Here is a 20731-nt window from a genome sequence, read left to right as displayed (position 1 = left end):
CACTCACTTGTGGTTAGGAGAAAGCCCAGCCCCTCCACCAGTGAAATGCCCCCACACGCATGCTCTGATATACTTAAGTGTGGTTCCTACAGGTGACCCCTCCCAACAGGCACAGTCCTGGCTGCAGGGCGAGGGCTCGGCTGCGCCGTCACCAGCCGCCACCTCCTCAGGGCAGCCCCTACTGAGTAAGAGGCGCTCTTGAATCTGCCTGTGGATGTCCAGCTGCAGCCTACACATCTGCTCCTGCAGCTCACTGATCACATTCAGAACCGACTGCAGGAAGGAAGAGAGAGGAGAAAAGAGCACTCAGGGTCAGTCAGCTCTCAGACACAAAGCTCCCCAGGAGAGCGGCCCAGAGAGAAGGAAGCATGCAGGGGGCGAGCTGCAGGGGGCGACCCAGAGGTGACCGCCCACTTTCTTCACGGGAACCAAAAGACCTGGTATTTTTCCTGAACCCGCCCCCTCTACGGGGTGGTCCTGCAGTCTGAGCAAACCCCCAGCAGCTCCTCTGTGCCACGCAGTGGGGGTGCGGTGGGGGCATCCTTGCACACCAATGAGGCACCCGGCCAGGTGGCAGCAGCAGAGACAGGCGCACAGACACGACCCCTCTTACACACGCCCAGGTATAGCTGCCCCTCTCCCACCCCCCAAACACACCAACACCCACGCGGTGACGTGTGGCATATACCACGCTCGCACACGCTGGTACGTCCCCAACTCTAAACTCTCCCTCACGCCCATACCAGACCTTACTCCTTCACTTACCATTCCAAACCAGACTTCCTCTGTAGCCTAGAGAACATCTTGGCCCTTATATGGCCACTTTGAAAAGCTGCAGCCCCTGGAATTCATGCCTACTCAGTTCTGAACCCCTGTCGCCCACAGGTCTGCTGGGATCTCCCTTTTCTACTCCCTAGACATTTAGTCACCGTGTAGAGGCACACACGTAACCATGACAGTCTGTGAGTGTCACCATCCTGAAAACCATGGGGTTTCCAGGGAGTAGTGAGTGGCTAGTTCTGTGTGGGTCAAGAGGAAGGGGCGGCACGAGTCTAGGTGATGTCAAGCAGACACCTCCGGACCCCTTGCCTGAAGGTGGGAATGGAGAAGAGACTGCCACACGCCTGGGTAACACAGCTCACGACAGTGCTGCTTGTGGCAGCCAGAAACTGGAAAGGCTGAGGGAAACTATGAGCAGCCCATGGGGCAGGGATGCAGACTTAAGGAAACATCACAACAGAGTGGAACAGAGACCTGGGTGGACAGGGTGGCAGCCAATGAACCTGTCAGGCCTCCCTGCCCACCTTTACTGATATTCTAAACACCAGCATCTGGTACTGGGGTCAGCCACTGGCACTGTGGGGACTGCCCAGGCACGCTGGGAAGAAATTGCCCATCCCCACTAGTGACAGCGGGGTCTAAGAAGAAAAACTCCCATCTCATACCTTGTTTTGTACATCCCCTTCTCCAGTGTAGAAGGGAAACGGGGTCTGAGCGGCAGCTCGGGGCTGAAAGGATGCTGGGCGAAGGTGCCCGCCCTCCTGTCTGGTGATGCCATTTGGACTCAGAGCTGCAGGGCAGTCCTCGCCATCGTCAGCAGGCCTGGGGCCTCCCAGCCACTCACCCTTTGAGCTAGCTCACCTGAATTGTCCCAGACAGCCCAGGCTGTCTTCCTCCAGGGTCATCTGTCTTATAGCATTTTCCTACCAAGATGAGAGGATTGGGTTGTGAAGTCAGGGTGGCCTTTCTGGGCCTAAGTGCCCTGGACCTCAGATCTCTACCCAGCTTCATTGTTACTGGTCCCTGCACCCTGATGGGCCACTTACCAATGGGCTGGGGCCATACCTGCCGTCTGTGTTCTCAACTGCAGTCCTAGTGGAGACACCGGGCTCTGACGTGGCCTTTGTTCTGTGTGCCACTGGGTTCCAAACCCCCTGCTGGCTTAGCACACGTGCCTGACAAGGGTAGAGGATTCACGCCTGACTGGCCTGAGCTACTAGGCGTCACAGGCCAGCTCTATCTCCTGTTGTGAATTTGCCACCGTTGGAAGGTGCTAAACAAGGACAGTCCACATTCAATTTGTTCGTGCTTTTTCATCTGAGAAGTCTCAGAGTCTTTTGGTACTTTAAATACTTAGCATACCTGCTGGGTGGCAAGAATTAAGAGGGAGGAAAGGAGCTGGAATTGGAGGCCCCAGCAGGGGATGGGGGTTGGGGATAGGGTTAGCTAAGCACAAAGCATGTATCGGGGGTTCAGGTAGACCCTAGATGAGCAACAACAAGTTAACAGAGATCTTTCCAATGGTCTTGATCTTTGTAAAGTAGGTAAGGTTGCCCTCTCAAAAGACATAGCAGCGAAACAAAAGGGGGTACAGATTTAGAACGTGTAGGCATGAGAGGAGGAAAGGTAGGTATGGATAAAAGCAATACTAAGGAAAGGGGAAGATTTAGCTGGGAATTCATTAGCATGGGGGCAATTAACAGAAAAATTATCTAATCCTCTGACCAAGAGCCCCAGGCCGGAAGGAAGGATGGCCAGTTAATCAAGGATAGAGCTAAAAGCAATCCCCCAAGGTAAAAGATTGGCATTTACATCCCCAGAGAGGGAGGTCAGCCTGTTATGGGCGACTAAGCCACGACGGGCATAGGCATGATGCTGTCGAAGCGTGCAGGCAGCTACAGACTGCCTTTCACTTTTGTAGAATGAGGGTCTATCTCATCAGGTTACCTCGAGGGGTTAACCAGGTGAGCCTTAGGTGAAGCACCTGGCACGGGGCCTGGCACACGGGAGGCATCCGACAAATGTGAGTTCACTTCCCCCACTGCTGCTCCTTTACCAGGTGTTTGATCCGTAAGAAATGAACCAAACTGGGAGAACAGAAAACACCCAATGGTGACCTAGTTAAGGCCCACGTGACATTGATGGCTAACAACAAAAGCCCAGCGGCTCCGCACTCTTCTGGCATGCTCACCTTATTGGCCACTCTTTCCCAGAACGTTTAGTCCCTAAGTCCACTGGCCTTGCTGGTTTTCAGACCTGCTTGTCTCTCTTATAGAAGCTTCCCTCAATTGTTACACCTCTCAAATGAGGAGTCTAAACTTGCTGCCTGATTTCATCATCGCATTCATTCCCTCCCCTCCCCCTGCACAAGTGGCCTCCAGGCAGACCAGCTTTGTCCCCAAGACTGATGAGGGACAGGGCTCTTCCTCACGGCCCCAGGGCCCTCTTCCTGCTTAAATCACAGGCGTGCTCCTGTCCTCAAACTGCTTGCCTCCCTCTTGAAGTGTTTCCTTCCCTACCTTTAGCGATTTTCCACCACTCAGGTTCTTACCTCTTTTACCCCTTTTCTGAGAACCTAGCTATTGCTTAAGTCTGTGTAGGTTTATAGATCCCAATGCCGGCTGGTCGAGTTGATTTTTCTTTGGCTTCATGTCATCACTGCTTTATGATTTTCTAGATCAGCATCCACATTACACATTAAAAATGCTCAATTAGGGGCGCCTAGGTGGCTCAGTCAGTTTAGGGTCCGACTTCGGCTCAGGTCATGATCTCACAGTTCGTGGGTTCCAGCCCCATGTCGGGCTCTGTGCTGACAGCTCAGAGCCTGGAGCCTGATTCTGTCTCCGTCTCTCACTAACGGTTCCCTATTCACACTCTGTCTCTGTCTCAAAAATGAATAAACATTAAAAAAATAAAAATAAAATGCTCAATTGGTAGGAAGAGTAAAGGCAGAGGACTCTCACCCTCTACAATAAACCTTCCTAGAGATGGTCTATAGATGCTATTATCATGGGGGTACCAATATGCCCATCTTAGCATCCATCCTATACTCCTCCAGTTCATCCACAAGACTCCCCAAGCAGGGTTTGTGCAATGCCTCACAGAAGTGTGCATTTACCAGGTCTATTCCACTGACGCATTCCCAGCCAGACACAGGAGGTCAAGCTGATGTAACTCACTATATTTTTTTTGTTTTTAATTTTTGAGAGAGTGAGAGTCTGCAAGCAAGAGAGGGGCAGAGGGAGAGGGAAACAAAGGTCCAAAGCAGACTCTGCACTGAGAGAGCACAGAACCCGATGTGGGGCTTGAACTCAGAAACTATGGGCCAAAATCAAGAGTTGGACGCTTAACTAAGCCACCCAGGCACCCCAATGTAACTCATTCTTAACACAATCCCTACTTGATCTTCTGGCCTCCCACAAACCATCATAAGGTTGGCCCCAGCCTCAACAGACTAAATTTTATGGAACCCATCTAACTTTCTTTGCCATCTGGGGAAAAAACAAACAAACACAAAAACGGTTCACTTCTAGTTTGCTAGCAACTCACCTGATTTCCCTGATACCTTAAAATTCACTTATAGCCAGCAGTTTGGGGACCACTGTCCTAAGTTCTTTGTGCCCGAGGCATCAGAACAGAGCCCATTCTTTCTTTGATCTTCTTATGGAGAACATAACTTTAACAAAAAGTCTCTCTCCTGTCCTCAGCATTGTCCTTTTGTTTAGGGTTTGCCCCTGCTGCTGTTACTTGTGCAGGTGCACTTTGTTCAGTCCTTTCTCTTATATTTTTTATTATTTTCTAATGTTTATTTATTTTTGAGAGAGAGAGTGAGAGTGAGAGAGAGAGAGAGAGAGCGCCGGCAAGGGGTAGAGAGAGAAGGAGACACAGAATCCGAAGCAGGCTCCAGGCTCGGAGCGGTCAGCATAGAGCCCAACGCAGGGCTCGAACTCACGAACTGTGAGATCATGACCTGAGCTAAAGTTGGACGCTTAACCGACTGAGCCACCCAGGCACCCCTGTCTTTTCTTTTATACGAGCCCCTTTGAAAACAAGTTTCTCTCAGGGTACTTCCAAGTTTCTCCTTTTTATCAGGAGTATTTGTGACATTGCACAGAGTTACATTATTTTTTAGTTCAATATTCTTGAGTCACCTTCTATGTTATTTCTGAACTTTCCAAGGTATGATTTATGAAAGTCTTGGCCATGCCTGGCTTTCCCTCCCTCCCTGTCAGGGACTCACAGAATGGCCGCTCTCTCTCAAGGTACCTGTCACTTTTCCCTCCTAAACTAGTCTCAACATTACAGCCAGAGCAGCAGTTTCCCAGTTTCTTTCTCTGTCCTCTGGGTAGAAACAAATAGGGGGGTGGGGCACCAAGAGCCAACCTCTCAAATACTTAGGTTTTAAGCTGGAGGAGATTTTTAGGAACCATCCAAACTGCTGTGCCCTTCCATTTAAGCCCCTTGTCTGCTTCCATCTTTCTGGGGATCTGAACAGGAGTGCATCTATTTTCTTCCTCTGCTTGGGGTGACTATGTGGTGCATCCCAATGTTTCAGGGACATTCCCCTCTTATTCTCCCAACCCACGTGTTATTTTCCAGTATGTTCATCCTCAGGCTCAACATTTCAACTTTCTTTTATACTTCGTTCTCTCCAGGGCTGGCTCACCTCCCCTCTTAACAGATCTGTTTCTCCTCCATAGGGCAGACCTATGTCTGTAGGTCTGTAGGTTTTGTAGCTGTGTCTCATTCTTGGGTCCCCTATCACAAAGTCCAGGTGACATTAATGAGGCTCTAAATGCCACTCTGTGTTGAAATCTTAGCTGGCTTTATGACTCCTGATTCACTAACCATCAAAGTTCTTCTTTACGGTTCTTTTCTATGTGAACCACGGGGCACCTCCCATAACCATGTCTTTCCCACTCCCTCCTACCTGTTAAACTTGTTCACGATATTACTTAGTTCTTTCTCTCCCTCCTTTATGCTCTGCTTAGTACTGGCCCGGCACTCTTACACATCACTGATGGGAACATAACCTCTACGTTCCATGAGACAAAGTGGAAATATCAGTCAGAATTTCAACTGCATGTACCATTCGGCCCATTGATTCCACTTCAGTATCCCCACGTGTGCAAGAACATTCACAGCAGCATTATTGGAAGTAGCAAACACTTGGAAACCACTTACATGTCCATCAAAAGAGGACAGGCTAAATTAAGGTACGGTCAGATAATGAAATAATAGGTATTTCTATCATAAGTTTTTTTAATGCACTTGGTGTGAATAAACTCCCAGCATGCTACATTAGAAGGTCTAGAATAGTGTGCATTTGCACAAAAATGAGGGAAAGAATGTGTGTGCATATGTGCATATATATCTGTCCACATAAGTTTGCTTGTCCACGGATAACTCTGGGAGGACACAAACTGGTCACGGTGGTTCCTGACTGTGGGCCTGAGGGGCGAGCATGGAAGGAGACTTTTTGCTGCATATACTTTTATGAACTCTTAATTTTTGAACTGCTGGAGATTTCCTAGGCTAATAAAAATCAGTAAGTAAAACAAAATCAACAGAACAGTAAGAATCTCCCGGTCGACTTCTCTGAACAAACACAATCTTCCCAGTCTCCACTCCGTGCTCCATATCCATCATTCTGGTTACCCCAGTTCAGAAATCAGAATCCTTCCCTTCCAAGGTGCTATAACCACAGGAAGGAAGAAGGAAGTCAGCACCACCCGTGCTGTAAGACACTCCGTTTTCTGCCAGAAATCCTGAAGACTCTTTCTGGTTCTCTTCTTCATATCTGTGTATAACCCTGATCAACTACACGGACACCACTTTCCAGGACATGCTGGATCCCTGCTCCCTTCTTTACAGGATGCTGTAGTTATTACATGCAGAGCTCTTTAATCCCATAAAGAGATCCAGCTGTGGGGCCCCCTCCATCCCCAGGGCTCGGGGAAACCAGACTCCTCTCCATGGAAGACGCCTCTGAGGGACGTGCCTGTGATATAGTATGCCACCCAGACATTTTCCTCTGCCTCTGGATCTTTTACATTCCATCCTCCTCATTCTCGTATTTACTTTCCGCGCCAGCCACTCCTCTGCAGTCCTGCTTCTCAGGAGTAAACCTAACTGATTAAGCTTGGGTCTCCTGGAATGACCCGGAGCCACTGCGAGAGGCTCAGGAGGAAAGGTAAACAGGAAACCCAGTATTCACCCACATCTCACTGACAGACTCCTGAGTGAGGCTGGCTGTCAGGATGGTCTCCATTTGACAAGAAACCTGCATCTTGACGTCCTTAGGTTTATAGACAACCATGTATAATCACGTCCATAACTTTCTACAGGCAGCAGGATACAGGCTTTGGGGGGATCAGAGTCCAACAGAAAGAACAGCCTGCAATGCTCTTGTTAACAGTATCCTTTTTCTTTTTCTTTTTTTTTAAATTTTCACTGAAACATAAAATGGAATTTGAGGATAAAGCCTGAGCTACATAGAGGAAATTTCAGATCCAGCTATCCCAGAAAACAAACAAAACAGAGAAAGATCCTGCCTTTCCAAACCACAAGCAATAGGCCTTGGGCTAAGTATATTCACTGGAAAAAACCCAGCAGCAATGCAGGCTGGGAAGCAGCATTCCCCTTGTTCACGGAAGTACAACCCCTGGTGACCTTAGCTCAGTGCTGCACTCACACACGTCCACGCACATGACAATGGAGTCCCCACAGCAGTACTCGCCATGGTTTCAAGCCCCTGGTGCTGCACATATTTGCAAATAGTGGCAGAGGCTCTAAGCATACCAGCGAAGATTATGTTCAATTACAAGAAGGAGAAATGCACTTCAGGTCATGTGGCTGTGCATGGAGTGTCACAGGTTTGAACAGCCTTAAAAAAACTTAATGTTTGTACTAGCAACTGGGAAGGGCCATTATCTGGTAGGAATGAAGCCAGCGGCTCAGGGTCTATGTTGCCTCATGCATGAACAGCCTGATGGAAAACAAAAACAAAAAATTCAGATTGAAACATAATCCCTCAGAAAAGGAAAAATAAAGCAAACAGGAAAATGACTGCTTTCGGTGTACTTGGCCCAGAATTGGGAGCTCTCCTTTCCATCCTGTCTTCCCTGGAAAGGAACGGAGCTGGCTCAGGTTGGTACTAACTCCGCGTTCTTTCCCAGACAGATTCACGCACACATACCTATGTGCTCCCTAGTGGCTGGCTGGTTCGGAACCAGGCATGTGATCCAAAATGGCCCAGGGAGATGCAAGCCCGAGGCTTTTGCTGGAAACTTTGAGAAAAAGGTGCTCTCTCTGCCAGGTCTCCAGGCCAATAGGATGTAGTGCAGAGACCCTTCTTGACAATAAGGCTAAGTCAGAACGAAGACATACGCTAAGGCTGATTTTTAATGACATTGTGAGGTCACATGGATCTAGTGATATTGGACTTTAAACTCTGGACTCTTCAAGCTGTGTGACCTAATACTCTCCCACCTATACTTTTTTTTTTTTTTTTTTTTTTTAATTTAAGTGGTTTTGACTTGCCTCTATCACTTCAAGGCGTCTCCGAGTTTACTGAATTCTGCCCCCAGAGCCCTAACCTATGTTCCCATGTCATCACACACCTCGAGACGTTGGTAAAAACACAACTCCAAACCTGGAGAAAATTCAGTTGCTTCTTTCTGAACATTTAAAAAGCAAAGTGTATTTGAGGTGCCTGGGTGGCTCAGTTGGCTAAGCATCCGATTTCGGCTCAGGTTATGGTCCTGTGGTTTGTGAGTTCGAGCCCCGCATCGGGCTCTGTGCTGACAGCTCGGAGCCTGGAAGCTGCTTAGGATTCCGTGTCTCCCTCTCTCTCTGCCCCTCCCCTGCTCACGCTATCTCTCAAAAATAAACACTAAAAAAGTTTTTTTGTATTTTTTTTTTTTAAAGCACTCTATTTAACTAACTCCTCACAAAGATAAGCTTTCATTCTGTGGGACCTTTGCAGTTTATAAATGTATCTTAACCTACATGTCCATTTGCAGGATGCTTTGTGACACAATCAGAAAGTAATCGATAAAAGGTAGCGGTTACTATGTGTCCAGCACTATGCTAAGGACTATACATGAATTATCTCATTCCCTCCTCCAAACCACTCAGGAAATAGGAAGTGTTACTATCTCCACTTTACAGAGGGAGAAACAGGTTGTGTTATGCCTACAATGACAAAGCTAATGAGCAGCTCAGCTTGCATTACAGCTGGAAGATCTGATTCAAGGCCCCGCCCTCTTAATCACTACAAGACAGGGTCTTCAGGTTCATGGAGAGATCTTTTGGCACCTCTACTTACAATGAGCAGCTTCTCAAAAGCAATGCACAGAATTGCCCACCCGTTTTAAGTGTCTCAATCACCAGCATTTACCACTGTGTAAACACAGCAATAGGGCAGGTTTCAGTGCACAATAATGGGGGTGCTTAATAGAAAGGAATGATATCCACTTTTAGATTTTGGAGAGAGCTAAATGTTGCGAGGGAGCATATATGAACCAAGTACCTACAGGATGCCAGGCACTATGATAGGGACTTTTGTGATTTTTATTTGGACTTCACACAGTTACCTACTTTACAGATAAATAAAGTCTCGAGAAATTAAGCAGCTAACTTATTGAATGAAATTCAAAGACCTATTAAGCAGTTAGGTTAGTGATTGAACCAATGTGCTTCTAAACCTAAAGCCTATCTTCCTTCTACATCTTACATGCCAGGTGCAAATATGGGCACTTGTAGGTAGAGACATATGGAAGGTGGTTATCTAAGGTTAAAACAGGATGTTCTTTCTCAACAAAAGCAACTCTGAGCCTAAAATTTACACAAAACATTTATCCTAAAAAGGAGTCTGGCATGTTCTGGCCAATGGCATTATAGAGTGTAAAACAAAAACAGGAACAATGCAGGAAAACATTAACAGAAGGCCTGTACATGGGCCTCCTCCTATGACCTATCAGGAGAAAAGAAACATAATCTAAGGGTTCCATCTAGGTCAATGAAAAGCACATCAAAGAATGTCTCCAGACTCCTTGGATATAGTGATGGTGGCCTATTGGGCAGCTGACTTCATCCCAGATATATCCTCATTACCTTGGCTCTCACAGAGGACATCTTGGGTCCCTTCACATCTTGCCTGATCCTTCCCCCTCTAATGCTTCCCTTTCTATCCTTGTCAGCAGCTTGAGGGAGGATAAAGCCTTAGAGCCAAAACTGGGTGGTTTGGGCATTGCTGAAATCTGCAGCCACAGCAAAACCTGATAACTTGGTATTAACAGATCATTGTGTCTCTAGTGCATAGATGCTTCTGGCGCCCAGTGGCTGCCAGGCTTGGGGTTGACCAGATGGCCTGAATCCACATTAGGATAGTTTCCTCTGCTCTGAGTTTAGAACTGTATGCATCCCCCAGAATTTGGTCTATCACACTCACCTCTGCTTTTCTCTGCTTCTCCTCCTGCTCTCTCTGCTCCTTCTCCATGCCAACCAGCTTGAGTTTCAGCTCAGAAACTTCAGTCATCAGATCAAGCTTCTGGGTCTCAAGAGATGTGCGACTTAGCAGCTCCTGCAAGCAAAACCAGATGTCAAAATCAGAGCTTCCATGGCAACAAGGACAGCTGTAGCTCCATCCAGAGCATACAAGGCAAACTCTGTTGGACAACAGAGCTGAGACTGCTGCATATGAGCTACAGGGCTATTAGGGACAGGTCTCAGCTGATACTGGGTCACTCAGGGAGAGCACAGCCCCTGGCACCACCCACTGTGCTCTGAGAAACAATGTGAACTATAGCTCTCAAAAAACAAGTTTGCCATTAGAAGCCATTATTTCCAAGTACAGAAAAAGGGACAGTTTTGCTCAAAGAACGAAACTTCTCCACCTCTATTTCCAATGCAAAGCAGCGGGTCCTTTCAACCAAAACAAACAAAAAAACACAAACAAACCCAGGCTTACGTTAACAATATCTTTTTTAAAACCAAGGATTCCAAATCACCTCCTGGGCTCAATGTTCAGCCCACATTTTCAACAAATTTCTTTTTAAGGTCTCACTGCAAGGAGCCTAGGAGGGAGCTAGAGCATAAAGCAGATATTCAATGAGTATTTATTAAATGACAGAATCCTGTTTATGTGATACAGACTTTTCCTAGCCTATGTGATAATGGATCTTTTCTAGCCACTACGGTATGTAGGTAAGAAAATTGTTCTTCCCTTATTGTAAGACCAGACTCAGGAAGTTATCAGTCCTGCCCTGCCATAATAAGAACAGTAGTAGACGGCAACCTGCCATTAATATATATAATTAATAAGCATAAATAAGACAAAAAACAAAGGTGATTGACAAAATACCTGCTGGGAACCACTAGGGATTTTGAAGGACCTCAAAAACCAGGAACATTTCTGGTCCAGGGGCAACACTTCCCCATTGGCCAAAGGCCATGGTCCATAAGCTCCAGAGTCTTGGCACACGGGAGACACGGTTTCCAGCAATGAGACTACAGTATGGCCATCAGGAGAGTGACCAACTAAATCAGCAGACAGAAAAGATACACTATTCCATCTCAGTATGAACTTTCTATATTAAGTTGGGCAACCTAACCCTCATACAAGAATGGTGATCAGCATTCTGACCAATAGCTATGATTTCACATATTCTGAACCATCCTCAGACTACAAACCAAACCACACAGGACACAGATCTTAACTAGGAAAACATGATTCCCTAGGCCAAGCCCCTCAATGTGTCAGAAAGCCAGGCTACAAACTCTTCATCTGCTAATCTGAAGGGACGGGTACCTAGAAGTTCAGCAAAATGAACTCACTGAGCACTGGGCAAAGGAGGACAGTTCTTCCTGTTTCAGCTAGACTTGAACTAGCTTAGAGCACAGAGGCAGCGACCCTGCCATGCGAGAACCACAGCGTACTTGGTCATGAGTAGTCAGCCAGATCAATGTGTATAATGGTGGAGGTAGGGAAGGAGAGAAGACACACAGATTCAATGAGTGCCTCCTCTGTGCCAGACCCCACAGGGTACTTTACATACATGCTTTCAATAAACCCTCCTAGTGATTTGACAGTAAATACTATCCTGACCTGAGTAATAGACAGTAAATACTAACCTGGCCCAGAGACTGGCCTTGTCTTGACCAAAGACACATGCCAGTCAACAACAGCAGAGTGCGTTAGTTTGCAAACCAAAGTCTGTTTGATTCCAAAACTCTTTTCTGTCTAACGTATCACATGGTTTCCCAAACAGAGGAAGAAGTCCAAGGATTTTAAGGAAAATAAAAGAAAAAAAATACCTGCTGAAAAAAAAGCCAATCAACAAATATTCACGGAGTCACGGAGTGAGGAAATAGCCACTCAAACTGTTAAGATTTTGTTGAGCACACACTCTCTACCAGGGCCTGGCGCGAAGGCTCTCTGAAGATCTAATCCTCTCTGATACCACCTACTCACTCCCACCTCCTCTCTCTTCCTTCCTCACCTTCCCCTCTGTTCCACCACCTCATTCTACGTTTCTCTCTCCATCCTTTCATCTACCTGTTTTGTTCCACAAATGACTTGAGGCGGTTTGAATAATGGACAATTTAAGTTAAAATGTAAAATCATAAAAGTTAAAGCAGGCAGGAAAAGAAGTTGAGGCCAGAGCCACCGCTGGTATAAAACTCCTACCCTAAAGTTCTGTGGGTTGCTAGAGATGGACTATACTGTGTACGTGAGCTCTCCAAGCCACCAATGCAAAGGGGTAGAGAAGTAATTCTATAAATCAGATAGCAACAATTGCTTTAGAGTACGGACAATTGAGAAAATGTTGTTCCATTCCATTCCAGACTTCAATCATTTACTCAACATGTTTTTAAGTATCTACCAGAAGTCAAGGCCTAGGGATATGATTATTAAAAACACAGCCCACTGAGTGCTTGAATATCTTACATGCAGTTTGCCCGCTAAGCAACATTCACGATACTGCCGCCTTGGTGGGATCAAAAAAAGCCTCAGAATGTATCTCTCCTGAACAGTAGGAATCTATTCCACTTCTGTTATTGCCAAAATCCCTCTAGCTATTTTAGGTTGCCTGGTTGTAATTGGTCACACCAATGTTCCCACTGACAAGGATAATATTCTAATTGGTTGTACTAAAGTTCCAATAGCCGTTCCAGTTGGTCACGGCAGGGTTCCAATTGGTTACACTAACATCCTAAGTGGGAGTTCCAGTTATTAGTGATTATATTCCAGCTATTATATCTATTAGCATATGCCTCTACCTTTCATTGTCCTTACCCCTCATCCTTGTCATTGGTAAGTACTGTCCTACTCCCTGAATTCAAAATCAGCCTTCAACAAGCTCATCCAGTCCAGCTCCACTTTCCATCTCCAGGGACACATGGTCCCCAGCCACTATTACGTGTTATATTCTCTATCATATGTGTCTAAAGAAGATTTACCCTACATTTTCAACTGTTCCTTCTCCTTCCAGCATAAACTGAATCCCGACTTTTGCAGCCTATCACATACCCTTCCCAGTCATCTCAAGTGGAGTCCATCCTGTTTCGACAATCCAACTTTACCGGACATGCGTCCAGACCACTACTGTCCTTATTGATCATCTACATCTGCCCTCCTCTTCTAAAGTGGTGCCATTCAGTTACAGCACATTCCAGAACCCAAGACAACTTATCCAGAACCCAAGACAGTCTCTCATTTTCCTCAGGGCTTTTTTCTTTTGATCAATGGTTTCTCTACCTAGTTTGGGCACATTCCTTCTCCTCAGTAACTTCAACATCCTTGTTCCCTCCTTGTTAGTCTTCCAATATCCACTCTGGTTTCACCTTTCTTGAGCACAACACCAACAGGTTTGCTTCCACCTTGCCTCAGTTTCTCAGCAGGATGGCCATCACCTTAGCCATCATCTTTATCCAGAATGCATTTGCTCTGCTTCTAAAATCTTCAGCTCTGATACAGTCTCCTTTGGCCACAGTCCTCTAACCTTTCAAGTTTCCCATTTACAGACTCAAACAATCTTTCATTTCTTCTACTGTGGCCAATACTTACCTGTTTTCCTAGTTAATAAACTTCCTTTAAGTAGTATTTGCCTCCTTATCCATTCTATACCTGAGGTCATTTCAAGTGTATCATATCTGCACCAGAAAATTCCTCATTCCAGTTCATCCCTACCCTTAGACCTAAAGTGCATTTGCTTTACCAGAGCCCAGTCCATGCCAAACCTCAAAGTCTTTTGTCTATGTTTCTACTCCCTGTGGCCTGAAAATTGCTGGTAAAAGACACTTGATGATGCCAATTGGTTTCCATACAAATTTACGCTATCTAATTAGAGCTGATCTTCCAATACCACCTGGCACCCTTGCGTTCATCTCTGGTTGGTTCCTTTCAGAGATTGTTCCAAATCTTTCCCATTCTCCTCCAGCCATAAACCTTACCCTTTCTTCCTCTTCTCCTCAAATAACCTCTCCTGTATACTGAAAAGGTATTTTAAATATTTATTTTTGAGAGGGAGGGAGGGAGGGAGAGGAAGAGAGAGAGAGAGAATGTACATGCAAGCAGAGGAGAAGCAGAGAGAGAGAGAGAGAGACAGGATCCAAAGCAGACTTTGTGCTGACAGTGGAGAGCCCAATGCAGGGCTCAAACCTGTGAACCATGAGATCATGACCTGAGCCGAAGTCAGACGCTTAACTGACTGAGCCACCCAGCCACCCCCGGAAAGGTATTTTAAAATAATCTGTTCATTTGTTGAGCTGACATCCCTTTTTTCAAAATCTCCTGGAATCATCTCTCATTCATGTCTCTTAAATCCATGTCTTAGAGCAAGCAAGTCCATGTCTCATGTTGGGTTCTTTCACCTTTAAGAACCACTCTCAAGCCTAGTAAGTTTCCAGGTTGCACATAGAAAGCATATGTTCAAGGACACAAAGATTCCAGAGTGTGCTCTGTAATTACCCCATCTGACCCTCCTTCCCATTGCTGACTATCTCTCAGTCTCTAGACTTCATGTCATACCCACATAGCTTGATGTTCAGGCTTTCAAGTTACCTCCCCGGTCAATCGTTAGTGTTTGGCTGTGATCTCTGAGTTCTGGTCCGGCTTCTCCCTCCAGCCGGTAAGTCTGAAGGACGAAGGACTCACATGGTCCTCGGCTCCCCCTCACCTCTGTCCTGACTGTGAGGAAGTTCCCACCCAGTCTGTGCTTCACAAGGGTAGGACCATTAATCATCTACTCTGACAGGCATTTAATCTCTTTCACCATCAGCTCCCATTCCTCAGGCTATAAACATGATCAAATTTCTGACATTCGAAAGAACTTTCCCTCTTGACCTTGCCTTCCCCTTAAGCAACCATCATCAACTCTCTTGTGCTCTCGCTAGGCAAATGCATGTTCTTTCTGTGTGCACTGTTTCTATGAATGCACTCTCTCCTCATCCCCTCCCTCACCCCTTCCCAGTCAAGTTCTAGAAAGAATAATCTAACCCTTGCTGCCTCTTCTTCCTCACCTCCCTGTCTGGATGCCTGCAACCCAGATTCTGCCTTCACCAGGTAGGGCACACAAACAGTTCTGGTTCTGGGGACCAATGTCCCAACTTTCAGATGCAACCTGTACTTCTCAGCTTTCAAACATTTAACTCTTCACCCACTGATCAGTGTATAACACTTGCCATCCCATCCTTCCTTCCAATTTCCTGATCTGTCTTTTTTTTTTTTTTTTTTTTCCTTCTGTCTCTTTTGCTAGCTTCTTTTACTCCGGTCTACCCCTTAAGAGAAAGGTTGTTGGATCCCTAGCTCTCAGCCTAAAGACTGGATCCAGCCCATTTGTCTGGAGCATGAAGGCGAAGCTTGTTCCCTGCTCCAACCTACAGGGTAGATCTAGCTGGGAGTCTCTCTGAATCATGCAGCTACCATAATGTGGGGGGAGGTGAGGTGTGGGGAGACAGGGGGCTGGAGAGAAGGGGGACGGGTTTCATAAGCTGCATTAACTTCTGCTTTCCCAATTGTTTCTGGGTTGCCTAGGGACAGAGGGCAAGGGGAGAGGAGTGGATGGTACATGAGGCAGGTGATTTTTGTTACTACAAACCATGAAACTAGGTAATGAAACTTCAGGGGAAAAAAACAAAAAACAAAAACCAATGAACAAAATCATCACTCACCCCTCTCACTTCACCACTACCAGTAACCTCTTCCAGAAGGGCAAAGACATCTCCTTTCCTGGAGATGGAAAAAAAACTTACATCTCAGAGAAAACCATCATTTCCTTTTTCCAAAGCTCAGTCTGAGACTGGAGCTGATAAAAAGAAGTGGCCTTTCAATTTATTCTCTCCTTAAAGGGCCACATCTTGAAGCAATTACTTCCATCTTTAAGTGTGGAACATGACCCAGGGAGTTACTGACCAATGACAGAGGACTGGAGCCAGACTGGCAATCTGAAACCAGAGTGAAGGAAGGGGCCATGGAAAGACATGAAAGGAAAAAATGCATCCCTTTGCTCTTTGAAGTAAGAGGCCTAGGCTGTGCCAGAAAGCCGCTTTCATGAGTAACACTGCAGTGAGGGGCTTGTTGTCAACCTGGGTTCGAGTCCAGACTCAGCCCCCACTACGGAAACCATCTCTCTGGAACCTCAGCCCCCTTATCCGTGAACAAAGAACACCTACTTTGCATGGTGGTATGGAGATTCAACGTCGAATAAGATCAGCTTGAAGAAAGCAGTTATTTCTGGCTCCTACATCTCCCAGGGGGCAGGTTTGGGGAAGAACTGGCAAATCCTGGTTTTCTTCAGTCACAAATCAGGTGTCTCACCTCTGAGACAGAGTCATGCTTCCACAGAATCAGGGGTACATAGCTCTGTTTACTATTCTTTTTGAGACAGAGATACCCCTTTAAAGGTAGTCTTGGAAAATTTATCTGCCAGGTGCTGACGACACTTTTGAGTTCATAAACCCGGACACATTGTCCTTCACTCAACTCAAGGGCAGGAACTGGGTATCTTAGGCCCTTAATCCGCATGCTCAAGATCTTTTTTTAATGTTTATTTATTTTTGAGACAGAGGGAGAGCGTGAGTGGGGGAGGGGCAGAGAGAGAGGGAGACACAGAATCTGAAAAGGCTCCAGGCTCTGAGCTGTCAGCACAGAGCCTGATGCAGGGCTTGAACCCACGAACCGTGAGATCATGACCTGAGCCGAAGTTGGACGCTTAACCAACTGAACCACCCAGGCACCCCGTGTGTGCTCAAGATCTTAAAACTGATGACTTGTGAGAGAGTTCGGTTTTAGCAAAACTGAAATAACAGCTCTAAGAAGTGGGCAATATGGAGCCCATATAATCATCCCTGTTCTCACTATATAAGAACACAGGTTTGACAACTTTCCTGGATCAACAGAAAGGCACGTAGACTGACTCCAAATCCCAGAAATTTGTCTTTCCACACCTCACCTGAAAGACAGCCAAAACAATGAGGATGCCTAACACCTGGGGCTCTAGGTCAGGTGGGAGGTCTGAAATCGAAGCTGTTGTCCTTCAGGATTTCCCCAAAGTTTGGGTTCCTCACAAGGAAGTTTGCATCCTTTACTTCCTCCCCATTTGGCTCTCCTAGCCTGTCCTCTTTTTGACACTGAACATTGTTGCTGCTCTCGACATTGGTTACATCTGTAAACAACTAGTCTCTGGAAAGTGCTCCATTTGGCTGTCAGCTCTGTATAAAGTCTATTATCCACTAAGTAGCATCAGCTTCTTCCTCAAAGTCATCATCCTTGGAGAAGGGTCAACAATCAGAGGCAGAGAAGTTTGCTGTGCAGGGCCCTAATAGACTCCAGAGGCCACTTTAGAAAAAGTCACCAGGGACCTCAATGCATCAGCGGGGCCATGGAGAACCCGCTCTGTGGTGTAGATTTCGTCACCAGCACGGTCTGAGCTAGTTACAACAAGGATATGGCTGGTCCATGCCTATATTATCAGGATGCTAATTCTAGACAGCCCAGGGGTGCAGCTCTCAGAGATGCTGGTAGGCAATGCCTTGACCTGCTTAGGATACAGAAGGCAGAGGTCAGCCCTGTGAGCTCTGTACCCAGGCCAGACTGTCCCAGACCTATGAAAACAAACCTAGGCTGCGGCCTCTTGGAGACCCATTTATGGATTTCCTGGAAAATCCACACCTGTTCAGGGAGTCTGAGACCATCCCTGAGTAGGTGCTTCCAGAGGCAGTCCCCAAAGAGGCTCAGAGGTTCCTCTTTGCCACCCTGAATTTTGCAGGGGGCTGCAAATATATTTTACCCTCAAATGCATCCATCACCTATGTGCTGCTCACGTAGACCGGCTGGTGCTAATAGTATTTGGTTCTGGCTTGCCTCTCTAACCCCAAGGCCTTCATTCACGCTCTTCAGATGGGTTAGTGCAAAGAAGAAAACAGATGGGACCTGAGAGATCAGCACTCAGCAGGGACAGGCTGAGGGGTGCTAATTCCCTCCCCTCTTGGGCTCCTGCTGGAGGGAGGCGGACAAAGCAGCTGTGGAGAGAGATGGCTCAGTGGGGTTGCTGGAGCCTATGTAAGCACAGGGCATGGGCTATACTGGTTGGGTTTGGGTTTCCTTAAGTCCTCCAGGAGCTATTCCAGCCAGTGGAGGGGGTTAGAGGCTAGAGCAGGGGTTGTAGACTACAGGTCTGCGGACCAGGCTTGGCCTGCAGGTATGCATGGTGTGGTTCACACAGTATTTATTTTTTTCCCTTTAAATTAGTTGCCAATGCTTTAAAAATAGACTTATCTTTAAATCTGGATTTCCCACCTGCTGTGAAGAATGAGACTATCTTACAGCACCGGGCCTACGTGGGCAGTCAGCTAAAGGCGGGGAGCAAGTGCCTCCTTTAGACAAGGCCACTCCATGCGTAGGCGTAGTGCTCCCAGGGATGGTGTACCCAAGGGCGGTGGCGTCAACAGGCAGTTGTCAGAAGGCCAGGCCTCACACTGATTGGGAAGGGGCCTCACTCAGAGCTCCGCAGGCCTCAGAGCAGGAGGCCAGGCTTGGCTCAGAGCATGAATAGTCTCCAAGGCTGGCAAAAAGAGGCAATTGTTTGCGTCCCTCCTCCTCCTCAGGGCTGGGAGTCCTCCTAGTTCCTACCACCAGAAGCCAAGAGCCCTGCGGTCCAGGATATCAGCATCAGACAAGCAAGTCCCTGCCTGTCCTCAGTTCAGAGGACACATGCATAACATCCTGTAAGCTACAGACGGCATTACCTCAGCACTGTGGGGCAAGAAGGAAGTGCCTTTTCAAAGAGCATCAAGCAGATTTCAGGAAAGGACTGGCATGTGCCACAGAGGGTTCAACTCGGGCTTCAGAGCTGGGAACCCAAACGTCTCCAGCTCAGGTACCACCAAGCCCAGCAAACACACAGGTGGGAGCCGAGGCTCAAATAAGTCCTGTGAGTTGAACTCAGGAGGTGCCAAAGAGGAGTCTTCCACACTCCCTTCATTTTATCCTTGAAAGATGGAGGGAACACAGTGAACGTTATGAGCATAAAAATAACTTGGGTAAGTTCAAGGGAAGATCTTTAAACCTGAGAGGTGACAAATAAGACCTACCACACTCCAAAATATACCAAGCCAAGACATCCACCTCTGTGGCACACGCGAACCACAGGCCTGATACCTCACCCACAACACAAAAGATAATTGATCTTAAGACTTTTTCAAAAGTCTAAAATCCAGTCCATGGGCTGATGTTTGAAGAGCAAGACAGCCTAACCAGGTGGAGTTGGGAACCGACACCAGACTCCTTGACCCAGAGACGCTGACGAGGGAGCAGAACCACTGCACAGAGAGGGGTGTAGGGCAGCCCTGGAAGAGCAGCCGGGACAGGCGGTCAGGTAGCTCAGGCACCAAATGCAGCCATGCTCTGACCTCCGATCCCGGGGACTGCCACCAGGCAATGCCTTCCTGAAACATCAACCTGACGTTTTCCAGACACGTTCCCTTCCACATTCAAATCTTCTTTGTTCTCTGGGGTTTTGCAATACTCCATCCCCACCTCAAAGCCACACCTCTATCACTCTTTGTGAAAATGCTTTCCCGCCCTTTGAGAGCTTTCCATTCTTTCCTGGTTTTCAAAAAGAAGACCCAGCTTAAAAAAATAAACTCAACTCCTCCTGCTACTCAGGGAATAGGATGAGCAAGAGAAATGCACACAATTTAAATAGAAAAATCAAATGGAGCCACTAATGTGGTAACTTATTAATCAGAGATGAAAAGAAAGCAAACTAGAAAGCATACAGCTTCTGAGCTGTTGGAACTGGTTCCATCTAGTTGAGGACATCTACACAGAAGTACTGGCTTAAAAAAAAAAAAAGTTCTTCAAATGCACTAAAAACTAAGAAATACTTGGAAGCAAACGTTTCTCCTAAGACCAAAGGTCAAATGCAAAGCCTGTGTTCATTACCATTCTATCAAAATGCTATTTGAATTTTATGCTGATCATGACAACAAAAAACATTCGAGCTCTGGGGGAAAGATTACATATAAGCAGCCATCTACTTGAACCCATGCATGTTAAGGGACTGTCATTCTTTAAATAATTAGTGAGCACCTCCCATGCAACAAGGACGATTCCAGGAGCTCCAAAGCATAAACCGTGATTGAAGTTTGTGTGTTTGTGTGTGTGTGTGTGTGTGTTTCCCAAAATTGCTGAAAATATAAGAACCATTCAAGGAAGTTAGATCATCTTGATAGATTTCATAAAATTTCTAATCAGCCTCTCAAAAGATTTGGAAAAGCCTGAATAAAAACTCAACACCCCTTTCTAAAAATTCAGCTCATCATTTACCATACGGTAAAATCGTTCAAGGGTAGAAAAATGATTATTTTACTTTCCCTTCAAAAAAAAAAAAAAAAAACCTCTCAGTGATAGTATACAGTAAGATTTAAAAATGGAAAAAACTTC

At 46.5% G+C, this 20731-nt stretch overlaps 1 protein-coding gene across 8 annotated transcripts in view; it reads right to left on the bottom strand.

Annotated features, from left to right (window-relative positions):
* Nucleotides 1-20731, bottom strand: part of PPFIBP2 (PPFIA binding protein 2) — a 145339-nt gene that overhangs the window by 39769 nt on the left and 84839 nt on the right. For 7 of the 8 annotated variants that reach the window (XM_042904368.1, XM_042904371.1, XM_042904370.1 and 4 more), the window contains one exon: nucleotides 10235-10366. In XM_042904368.1, the coding sequence (XP_042760302.1) occupies nucleotides 10235-10366 (132 nt within the window). Of the gene's footprint in view, nucleotides 1-10234; nucleotides 10367-11619; nucleotides 11718-20731 lie in introns of those variants that run through there. The other variant, XM_042904374.1, reaches the window with a different exon arrangement.

The sequence above is a fragment of the Panthera leo genome, chromosome D1 (genome assembly GCF_018350215.1).
Source record: "Panthera leo isolate Ple1 chromosome D1, P.leo_Ple1_pat1.1, whole genome shotgun sequence".
Classification (NCBI taxonomy): domain Eukaryota; kingdom Metazoa; phylum Chordata; class Mammalia; order Carnivora; family Felidae; genus Panthera; species Panthera leo.
The sequence above is the reverse complement of the archived record's forward strand: the minus strand, read 5'-3'. Positions and strand labels throughout refer to the sequence as shown.